This window comes from Electrophorus electricus, chromosome 16 (assembly GCF_013358815.1).
Source record: "Electrophorus electricus isolate fEleEle1 chromosome 16, fEleEle1.pri, whole genome shotgun sequence".
In the NCBI taxonomy this organism is placed as follows: domain Eukaryota; kingdom Metazoa; phylum Chordata; class Actinopteri; order Gymnotiformes; family Gymnotidae; genus Electrophorus; species Electrophorus electricus.
In genome coordinates, this window is record NC_049550.1 from 2683354 (window position 1) to 2699221 (window position 15868).

The 15868-nt window shown below is 40.4% G+C and overlaps 1 protein-coding gene across 5 annotated transcripts in view; it reads right to left on the reverse strand.

Moving 5' to 3' along the window:
• Nucleotides 1-15868, reverse strand: part of LOC113579187 (receptor tyrosine-protein kinase erbB-4) — a 165441-nt gene that overhangs the window by 36723 nt on the left and 112850 nt on the right. For all 5 annotated transcript variants that reach the window (XM_035534874.1, XM_027012944.2, XM_035534872.1 and 2 more), the window contains exons 11-16: nt 15611-15701; nt 14428-14627; nt 12782-12914; nt 8756-8849; nt 7755-7909; nt 5512-5556 (exon numbers count right to left, since the gene is read on the reverse strand). In XM_035534874.1, coding sequence (XP_035390767.1) covers nt 5512-5556; nt 7755-7909; nt 8756-8849; nt 12782-12914; nt 14428-14627; nt 15611-15701 — 718 coding nt within the window. The remainder of the gene's footprint in view (nt 1-5511; nt 5557-7754; nt 7910-8755; nt 8850-12781; nt 12915-14427; nt 14628-15610; nt 15702-15868) is intronic.

Below are 15868 nucleotides of genomic sequence, written 5' to 3' on the forward strand. Positions count from 1 at the left end.
GAGAGTAGATAGTTTCAGGTACCTTGGTGTTCACATCTCGCAGGACCTGTCCTGGTCCCGCCATACCAACTTCCTGGCAAAGAAGGCTCGTCAGCGTCTTTACCACCTCAGACGCCTAAGAGACTTCAGACTGCCCTCCAAGGTACTGCGGAACTTCTATACCTGCACTATCAAGAGCATCCTCACGGGGAACATCACATTCTGGTTTGGGAATAGCACCAAGCAGGACAGACAAGCACTCCAAAGGGTAGTGCGTTCAGCAGAGCGCATCACTCACATGGAACTTCCTGACCTGCAGACCATCTACTACAAGCGGTGCCAGACCAAGGCCAAGAGGATTGTGAAGGACCCCACCCATCCCAACAATAGACTCTTCTCTCTGTTGAGGTCAGGGAGGCACTTTCGCTCCCTGAAGACCAAGACAGAGAGACTGAAGAGGAGCTTCTTCCCACAGGCCATTCGGGCCCTGAATCAGGGAAAGTGATAAACTGTGGGGACCACCAAAACCATGTAACATAACTGTATAACTGTGTGTGTGTGTGTGTGTGTGTGTGTGTGTGTCTGTGTGTTGTGTGTGTGTGTGTATATATATATATATATATATATATATATATATATATATATATATATTCAATTACCTTGTAACACAACAACTGTAAATATGTTATTCTACAAAATGGATCTGTACATTCTGTAGATTGTGTACATATATACACAACCATATACATTGTACATTGTGTATATAATCATAATATACATATATTGTACATACATTATTAATATATTTTGTACATACATAGAATAGATATTTCTCTTTGCATATATATATTTCACATATATAGAATATCTATATTTCTCTATGCACCCCTGTTTTCTTTTCCTCAAGTTTGGACAGACCATTTCACTGCGAGTTATACTGTGTATGACTATGTATGTGACGAATAAACCAAACTTGAAACTTGAAACTTGCAGTGAGGGACTGATTTAGGGCTCATCCACACATCTGTTGAATTTCTACCTCTGTATTCCCCACTCAATCCTACTGACAAAAATCGTTTCTGCCTAGAGATGGAGAGAATATGATCACCATTCCTATGACCAAATGTTACTTTCAGATGTGATGACTGAGGCATGTCAGGCAATCACAACATCAGCCTGCCAGGGTCGGATCAGACACGTCCCTAGAGTTTTCCCACGTTGCATTGCCAGGGAATCAACATTCTTTCAAATGTTGATGAACATATGTGGCTCGATATCAGGGACAGGGTCAATCAGGCAGAGTAAAGCAAAGGACAAACCTTTGGCTTGTATTTTCTATCATCTTACGTATTTTTGATTGGTTGATATTTTGTGTTTAAGTATACACTTTTAATACAGTACTGTTTGTATGAAATCCAATAAAGTGACTGTAGTTACATTTAAGATGTCTTTCACTTTGTCACAGTATCTCTGTGTGTGTACTGATGATTTTACTGTAATTGTAGTGAGTCATGGTGGATTACAGTACATCGGTAAGAAACATCCATAGCACTTCACAACTAACTACAGGTTGTGATCTGCATCTGCGACACATGCAGTTAGTGTTTTACCTGTCAATGGTTCATGAATGCTTGTGTGTTTACTGTTGAACTGCTGTGTGTTACTGTTAAAGTTATACTGTTTGCAGCATGCATTTATTGTTTAGATTTAAGTAGAGAGTTTTGCATACAGGATGAGAAGTTTTTGCAAGATGTGTTAGAGTTTAGATGCTTTGTTGGCTGGTTTGTCATTAGGAACCTGAGAACTAACAACCAGTACGTATAGATGAAGGTTGGTAGTTCTCACTTAGTGTTAAACATCTCATTTTGTTTACTGCTCCTAAAATACACTCCAGCTAAAAGAATGCATAACAGTAATGATTCAAATACAAGCTCTCTTCACCAGCGGTTTATAGAGAATGTTTAATTCCTCAATTATCTGATCATTAGTGACAATCACTGTTCCAAATCATATTCATTTACGCTAATGGTCTCATCCACAGAGAGCTTTTCAAAAATCCTTTGCTCAGCTCCATCATGAATTGGACTCCCAGGAATCTTCCCTGCAAACTGCAAATCACCTGTTGCTGAACTTAATAAAGGCTAAAAATGGTGTATTTGCTTTTGCTATCCCAGCGTGCTTCTGGGTGAGAACAAACTGTGTGGCTTTCTTAATTATTAACTATAATTAATCACAAAAATCAACTGATACGTAACAAGGTGAGATACTGTTCAGAGGTGTCTCGCTGTATCACTCTCACTACTGCTATATCTGCCATGTTTTAAGAGAGCCTGCACTATTCACATCCAGTCCACTTTATAGTCTCAGAATGCATGCTGACTCCAATTTATCGTATACTGAGCTTCGATCAGTTCCACTCTCCACACAACTGTATTCTTTGGATCTAAAAAGATCAAGTGTGATCCTCCAACTGGGCTCTTCCTCTGAACTCTGATGACTTAGTGCTGTTGGATGGAAGCGCAAAGTTCCCCTGTCGACTTCTGTGTTGACACAAAGCTGTCATTTGTACTCAGGAAAGCAATCAGATTTCACAAACAATTTCTATCAGTCATCTGGGCTATTCTTCAAGCCGTGCTGAGTAGGTGCAGAGAGCTTCGTTCAGCTTCCAAGCCAAAAAATAACTCATTTCAAATGAAGACAAAGGGACTAGGCCTTACTGCTTTTGCCTTTACACCAGAGCATGCATTTTAAATGCTGTAGTTGGTTTGTAAGTATTCTTCAAACTATGTGCTTTATCATAAATATAAGCTCTCAGAGCCCTTGATGTTTTTAGCACTTTTTCAAGCACTAACTAACCTTGTCCACGATGTTAGGTTTTCAGGTTTGCTTTTCAGAAAGTGGCTTTTTTTTTTAGAATGTCTTCAGGGGCTCTCTGAGGTTCCTGCTAATCATCTGCTGATGCTTCACCGTACCTGTAGCCCTTGTGTTCATATGTTTTTATTTCACTGTCCTCAATGTCAATTTCATGCCCTACACATTTTCTCTTGGCTCTCTCGCTGAGTCTCAGACCTGGTGTTAAGACAGGCTTTTAAGACTCTTTTAGATACAAACTTTAGTGTAGTCCGTAAGCAATTGGAAAGTGACAATTTTCATTGGTTTTGCTCTACGGTCCAGTACATTGGATCAGAATTGAATCAATGGCCATGAATTTAAAGTGCAAAATGTCTGTTTTAGTTTACATCTCTAGTGGGTGAACTATAGAGCAATCAAAGCCCCCTTTTGTACATTATCACACATTTCAAGGGACCATAAGTAATGGGGAAAAATCACATAATGTTAAATAAAATGGGTTATGTTTCATATTCAAGTAACGACTGTGTGACGTGACGAGGAGGCAGAATGCCAAGGCTAGTCTCTGTTTTGCAAAGACATTCATTACACATGACACAAACCAAAAGAGGAAGAATGGCAATAAACAATAACTAGATGCAGAAAACGACAAACAACAAAGCAAGCAATACAAAACAGGGCGGCGGAAGCACAGTGTGTAAGGCACACACTATGCCATCCTGTCACGGGTGAAGAATGCATAGACAAAAGGGAAGAAAGAGAGCAAATGCAATGTCTCCAACCAAAGTATTTAATGAAATGAACGAAAATGAAAACGAAAATAAAACAAACGAGCCAACGTAACAAGTGCCATCGGTCATGTAACCCCCAGGTGGTGTGGTAAAGCACAACACACACTACCTGAGGGAGGAGTGGACAAACATAAACAAGACATGTGATAAGAAACACAATATCAACATAAGCATAAGTCCAGGTGCGCCGCCAAATGCTGGTAGCGGCCAGCAGGCGGCAATACTGTGACAGACTGCTAGAAAGATGCAGCTATGACATAAACCAGATGCTGGGTACCTTCCCTGGTGACATTCGTTAATGTCTGCAATGCAGCCATTTTCAGGTCCTGCTTGTTTCAGGACTGTGTATTTTCAGGACTGTTTTACTTTCAGAATTTTCAGAAAAAAATGCATGCTCAGGAGTGTTCTGACTGAATGATTCACGGTCAGTGGAAAACACTGGGAACATTACAGCACCATTTCAATCCCATTGCAACTCTACATAGTCTCATCAACAGTCACATCATCAGTCCAGAAAATGAATCAGCTCTGTGCCACCATGTTTCCCAGTTGGGTGGTATACTTTATTCTTTGCTTTATTACAAGTTAATTGCTGACTCATCCTTCCGTATGCCGTAGCACTCTACAGGTTTTTCATTCACTTCTTGAACCTTTTTTTACAATCTGCAACCTGGCCTTTCTGTTCCCGAGCTTGCACCCTGTAAATAGTGTTAATGATGTTTTCCACAGTTTTCATCATGATTTAAGGTCTTTCATAGCCTGCTGGCATGTTTGCTACTGCTAAGGACATGATTGTGCTTTGTAAATTTGTCCATGTGCGAAACAGCTGATGTTGATGCAGTTTTGCTCCATTTCAGAATAATTCCCCCCAATCAGACATGCTTACAGAGGACTATTGGACAAACTATCATGGAAGGCCGGCTCTACTGCTTCTGGGCCTCATGTTTAAAGGCAATACTAACAGACTCCAGATGCAAATGTCACATCTAGAATTAATTCAGCCCTTTGTTAGCTGTCTTTCGTATAAATTCAAGATACAATGACACACAGCTACCTAGTAAACAACAGTTCCATTACTGCATGATTACCTCACATGGACAAAATCTGAATATAAAAATAGATGCAAATACCTTTGAAATTCTGCACTTTTGACTCTGAAGTGTAGAGCCAATACAAAACAACAACAAAAAATGCCACACTTCAGTTGCTTACTACACTGTAACTGCAACTCTACTGCTTTTAAATGTCCTGCACTATAACAGGCTCAATAATAACAATGTGACAATTCCAGATCAATCTCACCCAATTTTATTCCTCTTTTGATAGCCAATAAAGATCAGCCTCATAAGAAGATCTTTTTAAACAGCTATTCTTTTTAAAAAGGTACAGCTCTACAACTTCAGGAAAAATTCTTAGAGGAAAAAAAATGAAGTAGACATCTCAGCAACGGAACCGGGGGGTTGGCCCTGAGAGGGAGCAAACACTTCTTGGGCAATCGACTTACACCAGTCCAAACAAACATGAAATTCTGTGAAGGCCAGAGGCATTGATGTGCAATGGAAGATTCAGAATTTCTAAGTGAAGACATTATACATGTTTACTGCATGGTAAGAAAAAGTGCCATATCCATATAAAGGTTCTGAGGATAACTTAATGTGTGTGAAAAGATTTTTTAATAGTTTTTGTACTACATCTATTTTGCTTACAATAAATTAGTACATTTTCCCATGGAATGGCACTTAAATGATGCTTATTTTCCAATGTGCTGGAACATTATTCCACACATATTAAATGATTTAATGGAATTACATTGCCTGTCATAGTGTGTCACATAGTATGTCACATATTAATTAGGAGGAAGTGTGTCTCATAGAAGGATGCAGGCTCTTACCTGTCCAGTGTTCCAGTGCAGTCTTGGATACGGGGTCCGGTACACCTGAAACATATGCAACAAACTACCATAATATTCCAAAGTCTAAAGTAACAATTATTTTGCAATACATTGAATGGGCACATTATTAGAGGCATCCTTCTGTTAGCACATTAGACCTACTTTGGTCTTCATATCTACAGCAGTTCATCATGGCATAGTTTCCAACAGGTGTTGAAATCTTTCTGCAGGAATATTTGTCCATGTGGGCAAGTTAGGTTTTCGCTCTTGCTGCAAATTAGATGGAGGTGCTGACATGCTCTGAGCAGCCTATTCTGCCTCATCCCAGAGATGCTCTATAGGATTAAGATCTGTGGACTGTGAAGGCCAGGGAAGCAATGCAAACTGTCATATTCCTGGTGTATTGTACTGCCATTGGGCAAACAGCTGCCAAGAACGGATGAATTTGGTCGCCCACAACTCTTAGGTGTGCTCTACTGTCCAAACATCCATCCACAGGTATCAGAGGACCTAGGGTGTGCCAAGCAAACATTCCCCACACCATTACCATTACACCAGCCAGAACTGTTGACACCTGCCTGGAAGGGCTCATGGATTCATGCTACTTGTGCCAACTTCTGACACGCCAATGTTTCATCTGACCAGGCGATGTTTCTCCATTGCTCAATGATCACTTGTTTTTACTAATTTCTACATGTTAAAAAAACGTATCATACCAATGAAAATACATATGTGATTATGCTGTGATAAACAAATATCTTAGATAGTAGATTGTTCACTGTATTGTATTCTATTTTATGATGACAGCTTCATATGCTCTTGGCCTTCTCTTAACAAGCTTCATGAGGCAACCTTGAAAATATTCTGTCTTGAAGACATTCTCACAGATGCAGAGCACATGTAGGGTGAGGAACAAAACTTCTGAAAGAAAAGTATTTCCTGAGGGTGCATCTAACTAATATATATATCTATATCTATCTATATCTATATCTATATCTATATCTATATCTATATCTATATATATATATATATATATATATCTATATATATATATATATATATATATATATATATATATCTATATCTATATCTATATATATATATATATATATATATATATATATATATATATATATATATATATATAGTAGAATGACAACAAAAGAAAAACATAAAAAACAAATGTGTAAACTCGTAAACTGTGTAACATAAATGCATCCCTTAGACAAGTCGCAAGTTACATTATCTGACCTGGCTCAGGCTATTTGTCCAAAATACACTGGAATAGGAGCAACGGAGTGGGGCAAATTAAAAATGGTGGCAGGGAATTAATTCTCAGCTGGACTCCTCTCAGTAATGCCAGACTCAAGCAGGCTCCAATTGCTAATTAGCTCACAATTTAAGTCATGTTGTGCAGTCCTTTATTTCTGGAATGTGCTTATATAAAGCCCTTGTTAATCAGCTGCATGGGTCGAAAGCTTGTTTTCTAAGTGACAGTGTGTCTTCCTGCAACAGTCTTCCTTGTTTAATCAATGCAGGTGAAACTAATATGGTGTGACCGACATTCTACTTGTCCTGTGGTGAGCTGCTTTGCACTGTTACTCCTGTGCTCTGGGCCTGGGGAGGGAGTCATCCTCAGATGGCATTCCTGCTGTCAGACTCACCTGATGCTAATCTCAAAAGCCTGTTATCAGTCCCATGGTCGGAGATAGACAAGTTTGGCATGTCGCACAGAGAGAGGGAGAGAGAGAGAGAGCCGTCTTCTCACACTGCACGGCTCCAGAATAACAGAGAGGCGGAGTGAAGATCAGTGGTAGGCCTGACAGTAACCCTGGGGCAATGACTGTCACACGGAGATGAAGAGAATGGTGATGCTATGGAATGGAGAGAATGGGGCCTTTGATTTTGGTAGCAGAGAGAGGAGAGGGAAAATAAAAAAAAAATGGTGAGGAGGGCAGAATCCCTTGCCTCTGTTGTGATGGACTGATCCTTGGACTGTCTCCATGAAACAGAGGTGAGTTTCTGGTGGTCAAAATAGAGCACTTCAGGTTCATATGTATTGAAGAACTGAACAGGATGATCCTGACCCAGCGATGAATGAAGTTTAAGAGGATGACATGGATGAGCTATGTTGATAACATTTGTTATGACATCACTCAGAGCACTCACCCCCCCCCCCCCCAAAAAAAACCAAAACAAAACAAAACAAAAAACAGTGTAGTTACACAAACATATACACTCACCCCTGGGTGCAGTTGGGGTGGCAGGGATGACACTCATTGTTGGCCTCAGCGTATTTGAAGATGAAGCTGTTGGCTCCTTGCAGGCCATCGGGGCATTTCTCCACACAGTTGGGCCCGTCTTTCAAATGAAGACACTTTGTGCAGTGATCTGGACCCTAGAGAGGTGCAGGCAGATAGAGAGAGAGAGAGAAAGAGAGAGAGAGAGAGAGAGAGAGAGAGAGAGAGAGAGAGAGAGAGAGAGCGAAAGAAAGGATAATAGAATCAAACAAGAAGGCCTGGTAAGCATGAAAGTTTTATTAAGTGCCTAAAGCAACAAACACAGTTCCATAGCAAACCATGAGTGGTGTACTGTACTAAATGCACTCATGGTATAAGATGAAAAAAACATTAGCAACTTGTCAATTGCAAAGTTTTAAAAAAACAAACAAACAAACAAAAAAAGGCAAGCAGCAGCTAGTCCACCTCAGCCCCGGTTTAGCAATGTTTCTGTTATTCAACACAAATGTGTACACAAATCAGTGCATGTAGGAACATGTCTGGGGAGCTCTTGGGAATCACCTAAGACTGGAGTAGAGCTTCACGTGTCTCTCATGGGTCGATGCGAACAATATTTAAATGAGGATTAGCTCACAAATAGAAGCATTAGCTGGTTGGAAAAACAAGGATGACACGTGACCCTCACCATTCCTCAGAGAGCTCTGCTTTCAGCCTTTGCCTTGTGGCCTTTCGACTTTTTGTGGTTTGAGGTTTTGATAATGAGATGGGCCACTTGAAAGCAGAAAACGATCCTCCATTTTCTGACTTAAAGTCATGGCTTGTAACGCTTGCTCTTGACAAGCTGCCAGCATTTTGGCTTTTGTGCAGTGAACGTGAACCATATGCATTAGTGATGTACTGTTTTTAAGAATCAGCCCGAAGTCAGACAGCCAGGCAGCCAGACAGCTAGACAGATAGACAGAATGAATGTATGCATGAGTAAATGAATGTATATAGTAACTTACCGGACCATGGCAGGTCAATGTTCTATCTCCAACCTTCTCACACTGGTTGTCACATTCTACACACACTGAGCCATTAGCAAACTCCCGAAACGCTCTGAAACACACACACCCACATCCAGCCATTCAAACACCAATACACCCATGCCCACACAAAACGTTGAGGCAGTAGCAAAACATCCAGTATCTCTGACACACAAAAAACTATTTTTGTTTCCCAGACATTTTTATGAGTAAGCATTTTATCATGTCAATCAAGGATTTCAGTTTTAGCAATGTCAGCAGATCGGAAATAACCTCAACCCATTATTATTGTTTTCTTGCTTTCTTTCCTTGGCCTCTGCACTCCAGAGTTGGACAAGGTCCGCACTGATGAAGTGAAGCCCTTAGCTGGGTCAATATGGTAACCAGCCCCCAGATAATGCGGCTGAGGGTGGGGGAGGGTGTGAATAATTTACCATGGAGTAATTCTCTGACAGGTAGTGCCTTTACTCCTTTAGACATAGGGGGAAGGAGGCAAGTGACCGTCCCTGGCCATGTCTGTGTCAAGCCTGACAGATCGCTACTGGGAGGCAGAGGGAGGGGGTTAGGTCCAGGAACCAGGGTGAAAAGAGGCAAAATAAATCAAAGCATTGCATAGGCAAACACGAGTAGACACAGACCAAATACTGATGTGAAAAACATCAACTGACCAAGCATCCAACCAAACACAAAACCAGCGAACACCATCAGAAACAGGAACCTCATCATCGCGATGGCAATTATATTAAATTATATTAATATTAAACCAGGCTTTGCACATAACCTGGGTAAAATAGGCCGGATGTATTTAGGGCTTAATGAATCCATGGACGAAGAACAGGTGTGGGTGAAGATGAGCAGGTGGTGCCAGAGTAAGGCTGTATCCAGTGTGGACCAATCAAGGACGACGAAATTGGCTCTGAGTCTCTAGCACAGTGACTCCCTGACAGCTGAGAGGAGTCCACAGGCTAAACCTGCTGGGAAACCACCTGGAAGAGCTGTCAATACCTGTCTTTGTCTCTGCATACATCAGGGTCTTTAAGTCTTGAGTTCACTACCAAGGACTGTGAAATTTGGCACAGAGATCTGTTTTGCGCACAAGAGAGCAATTAACTAGGTCCTTAATTAGGTCATTAACTGCTTACAAAATTATGTTTACATTTTTACAAATGGCTGGAAAATTGAGTCGGTATTAGGTATTAATTGGTAATAGATGCAAACAATTAACACTATGCTAAGAGTATACATTTTACCATTTGAATGAAATGTATCATGCCAACAACTTAAAAAGTCGCCAGATGGTGTGCAAAGAGAATATTCAGATATATTACAATTTTATACAAGGGCAGTTTAGGCACTAGTAAAGAATTACAGGTGCAGTAACGTTAACATGAGTAATAGTATTTCCAAATTAATAGGGACTAGCTAACATTAAGCAGGTTATACCGTGGTTATACCATGTTATACTAGCATATACAACCTCTGATTCACTATTAAACAGATTAACAGTTGTGATTGAAGTGGTTGAAGAGTGGAAGGGAAGCAGGAATATCAAACAGGATCTATTGAAAGTTTAAGAAAATGAACAAAAAAACTCAAGTACTCACTTAAAATCTCAGGAAGGAACATGGTCTGTCTCCTAGCAGGAAAGGAGCTACTAAATTCAATTAATGAGGAGGAATGAAAACGTATCTATAGATACGCCTGATACTATTGTTATCACCTGGGCAATAGTAGCTAAGCTAAGAGCCGCTCTACTGGGCTTAAAACTTGTCAGGAAGGAGTATTGCAATCTTTTATCTTAAAGGTCTGGTATTAGAGTTCAGACAATGCTATTCATGACAGGAATACCTAGACATTACATTATGATAGCAAATTCAGATTCTAAACTGACTGGAAAGACACTATATAGACAAAAGTATTGGGACCCACCTCTTAATCATTGATTTCAAGTGCTTCATTCAGTTCCATTGCTACAGGTTTAAAAAATCAAGCACCTAGACTTCACAAACATTTTTGAATGAATGGCTTGTTCTAAAGAGATTACTGAATTTGACAATGGTACTGTAATAGGATGTTTTGATATCTAGTGTACTGCTGCCTTCAGCAATGATAATCTAATTTACATTTCTATCTGCTACATCAAGCTTTCAAAATGGAGTGAATTAAAGTCTGCAAAGTTATTACACTGTCACCACAGCTAGATCACTTGTTCAAACAATGTTTGAGTGCTTCTACCACCCCCAGAGTGTTCGGATCCTTCATTTTAAAACTAACACTGAGGAGCTGCACTCTGTAAAAATGTTTATCAACTTTTACCTCAACATACTGTGATTAAAAAAGGCAACACTGTGTGTGTGATACTAGAAAAAATGTGAGCCACAGTGCAGTAGTTAAACTCGTATGTCTGATGCATGTGTACACAGAAGGGTGATTAAAATGTTCACTCTTGCACTGACAGGATGCAAGAATGACTTTGACCAGCCTTTCAAAAAGTAAACACTGTGCTATACATTTGTTATCACTCATTGATACATTTGTTATGACTCATTGATTTGACATGCTTGCTTGAGAAGAAGGAACAGTTGGACATACTTGGAAATAATAACACCACCCTGCCAATGACATACATGTACACAACACCATGCTTAATTTGCCTTTTTTGCTTTGAGGCCATTTTTATTCCTACTTTTAAAAGCCCCTTATAGGTACTTACTCTTTGATGGCAGCATATCCATAATATATGTCAAGATATTATCCTGCCCTCCAGTTCACCCCAGGAGGGGGCGGGGAGGGTAATCCTCCAACCAGGGTGAGGGCCCACATCTCAGATGTGTGCCAATGGCAAGTAATATGACCAGTAATAGTAAGATAATTCACACTTATTTTGCTCTACAGATGATAAGAAATTAAGAGAACACAGTGCACGTAGAGGCAAAGACTTTACATGATCATGTAGAGCCGAATTTCTTGCGCATAGTGGGAAAACAAATCCAAATCTTGTGAATGGGACGTATGATCTTTCTATTAATAGCTGTGCACAGAGAAAATCTCAGAAAGGTCTCCATGGGATTAAAAGAAAGGTTAAAAACAAAGATAGGGAATGAATATAATTAGAGAATGCCAAACCAAACACATCAAACCCAGCTCCATTCATCACTTATGACACCCCCCACCCCCCTATAGCCACTATCTATTGTCAGGTTCTAAATTAAAATCTTCCTAACACAGTGGAGCCTTATTCAGACTTGGGGATCACTATTGTTTAATGGATACATGGGGAAAAGCCATTTTTCTAGTCACCACTGGGGTAAAATGGTAATTTTCCTGTGTGAGAATTGCATCTCCCACTTAGTATGGGAAGGATTGCATGTTCTGTCCATTTGGTAAGTGCTGGGGGGGGGGGGGGGGGGGGGCATTAGAGATATCATGGCCCATTCGATCCAGGAGAAATTAGTATTGAGGCTAGTTCACCAGCCCAAGATGAGGGTCAGAGGCCTGCTCCATACACACATGGGTTCGAAATGACTTTGGTCCAACAGCAGTCTAAGACAACAGACGGCTGTTGGTGACCACGCTAGGATGTAGACCACATGACAGTGGCCCCCGGTGAGAAAGTCATAATCTGATCAGCAGTGTGGCACCTCTCCACTCTGCCAGCCAGCTGGGCCCTCAGTCTACGCACTGGGAAGTCCTCCAGCCATTCAAACACAGTGAACAACAGTAGCATATCAGCCATGACAAAGACTGAAGTTTGATATTATCTTTATATAGATTTAATCAGATTAAATCTATATAAATAAATAAATTAAATATATATATATATATACTTATAGTGTGTGATATTGGAAAAAGATATGAGGTGCAATGCAGTGGTCAAACATAGAAAAGTCATTAAAATGTTTACTTTTGCATGGTCCATGGTTGAGATTTCAGTTTCATAAAGGTATAATAACATGTTTAAGTGGATGCATACATGTACAGTCATTTGGAACTGTACACACTCACCCATGGTAGAGATTGCAGGACTTCACACAGGTTCGCCCCCGACTGTAGTACCTGCAGGACAGACACTGGTCTGGTCCAGGCCCCCAGCATCCTGCTTCTGAGCACAGCTTATCACACACCATTCGCTCTTGGGCTGTTAAACACACACACACACACACACACACACACACACACACACACACACACACATACACACACACACACACACTACTAAAATAGCTGCTTTTGTCTTAAAATAATTGCTGTGAATGAGAAGATGATTGATTATGACAAATACTTAAGTGATAATTACACACGTCCAAACAAGCTGTAAATGAACTAGATGCTTCACTGCTTTATAGAATAAACTAGGCATAATTGTCTTGTAGTTATTGACACTGTGTACTGGCTTCACCACCTGCAAACTGTGTGCCACTCCCATCCCATGAGTTTGTCCTCCACTTTAAGGTTTCAAACTCACTGCAGATTTAATTGAAAATATACATAGAAATAACCATCAGGCTGAATTTACCACAACTGCTGAAATACAAGCATTTCTTCATAACACACCACTTCCTTTAATCAGGCATGTCACACTGGCAAGCTGTTTCTTAGATTCTTCAAGTTTTATTATTTACCTGCTATCACTAAGCATGTGTGCAGACTGGGCTATAGTGAGGGCAGCAGCACTGGTATGTGAATCTGTCTCTGCTGTTGATCAGCATGGATAAGAGGCTAATGAATGAGGCAGCTGAGAGAGCCAAGCCACTTTGCCACTAGAGCGCTAATTCCAGCAAAGCCAGCCTGGCGAGGTGGTGCAGGTGGGAAGGAAACAGCTGTCTGCATGCCAGCGTCTTCATCTGCCGCTAACAGGTTGCTGCATGGAACGTCCACCTTGCTTTTTAATCAGCCTCCACATTCATGAAGGAAATGTTTAGATTTCAGTGTCCTAGATTACCCTTGATAGCACACTTTTTAATGTTTCACATTTCAACAGACCTATTTGTACGCAGGGCCAGCTCATCAACTGATGAAGTGAATCAGGGAAATAGATGTCTGCACATCTGTGCTCAATTTTTATATCAGTCTAACAGGAAACAATTTTTTAAGCTAAATGCCAGGTATTCATGAGCAGAAAGCAGTGTCAAATTTTTAAACCATATAGTTGCTGATTTGCAAAAAAACCCAAACATTTTCAAAACATCCTGTTATCAAGATTTCAAGTTATTCAAGATTGTTGTTTGAAGCACTTAGCAAGTAAATGAGATAAATAAATAAATCCTTATGTTTGTTCTTTGTCAATTGTCACCGGTTTGTCAATTGTCTGCCTCTACACATCATGCAAAACTGCAATTTGTCATTTTGCAACATCAGTCAAACTGCCCCACCCAGTCAATGTCCATTGCAATTGTATGCACTCCATTTCCATATATTTTAACTATATTAAGATATTGAGTTTCCTCAGCTGGCTGAATTACTCCAACAGCCCTGTCTAATTTGTGAAATAATACTGGATCCTTTGCCCAAACTATAATAATGCAACTTGTGCCACCTAAAACTCAAATTTTAGCCAGTTGAATCAGAGGTACATAACAGCAGCTATGTAAAAAGGATAAATATTTAAAGAAGTGAGGTAAAGTTTTCATCAAGTTTGTAAGTTCACTCACCGCACTCTCGGGGGTCCCTGTTGCTCTTGAGCAGGGCCCTCTGGCCCGTGGTGCGGAACAGGCCCGTCCAGTTGATGGTGTTGTAATAGCAGAGCTGGCTGTTATTCGTGATGTAGACATTGCCAGCACTGATCTCCTGCAGGGACTGGAACTGTAGTGAGGAGATCCAGCGCTGCTTAAGGATCAGCAGAGAGATTCCGCTGAGAAGGAGAAAACAGGGGACATTGATATCCTGAAACTGGTTTCACCAGGAGATAGCAAAGCATGGCAAAGCATCTTTTTATCTTGTCCAGAAATCACTGGTACTTTCAAAGCATTTTTTAAAACTTTGATAGAAACACTTAATCTAAGTATTACCACTGTATGTAATACTGGATACATCCACTTGCGGTATATTAGGATACTGGTTAATGAGTTAATAAGTCACAGAGTGGAAGAATAGGAGGGACATGCTTCTGTGACTATTTAAGAAATAAACCTCAATAAACTTTATGCTCAGATCAACAAAGTCCAAGACATGACCTGAGTTCAATGAGATTCTGACAAAAATAGGCCCTTACTTGAATCCGACGAGATCAGGAAACATAAACCAGTAATATATATTAACAAAGGCTTGCATATTAATCATAGGAACCATTTCACTGCATCAAAGGGGCCATTTGAAGGGGAGGCAGGAGGAAGCCTGAACACGACAAACTGCTTCATTAGTATGATCAGCATCAGGACAGCGAATGCTGCTCTTCGCTTTCCGAGCTGCTCTGGAGAAGAGCCAGAAAGCCTCTGGGAGGACCCAAGCAGGACCCAGACAGTGCGAGTTCAGGGGGCCTCTGCCTATGGGTGCTACGATCTGGCATCAGTTCAGCCAAATTAATAACTCTGAATAATTACTTATGGTAATTAATACCACTGGCAATGCACACGGATTGATGGAGATAGAAGCCATGATAAAGGACAGAGTTGATTTGTTAGGCCCTGCAAATAATGGCTTGCCAAGAAGTGCAAGTGGAACATAGGTGGAATGGGTGGGAAGTCCTTCAGCTTGGTTACAAGACGTGAAGCAAAACCCTCATTGAAGATATAAAGACAAAGCCACTGAATCCATATAGATGGATGTCTGATGTTCCTCGGCTTGACGTTCCTGATGACCAAATAGCAGTTTTCTAGATTTTGCATTTACCCTTACCTGTAGAGGGATCTTCCTCCAATGGTTGCAAGGTTGGAGAAAACAGCCAGGTCTGTCATGTTCTCTGGCCATGACTGAATATTTAGGAAACCTAAAAACCAGAGTTAGAATTATTGAGTTAAAATGGATTGATGTGGGAGCAAGTGTGTTACATTCAAAGCTTATTTACAAAGTATACTCATGCTGATAAAAGGAATAAAATGATAAGAACAACTGAAGAAGCAATAAAGTAACGACATTTAAATCACCCCACAATAG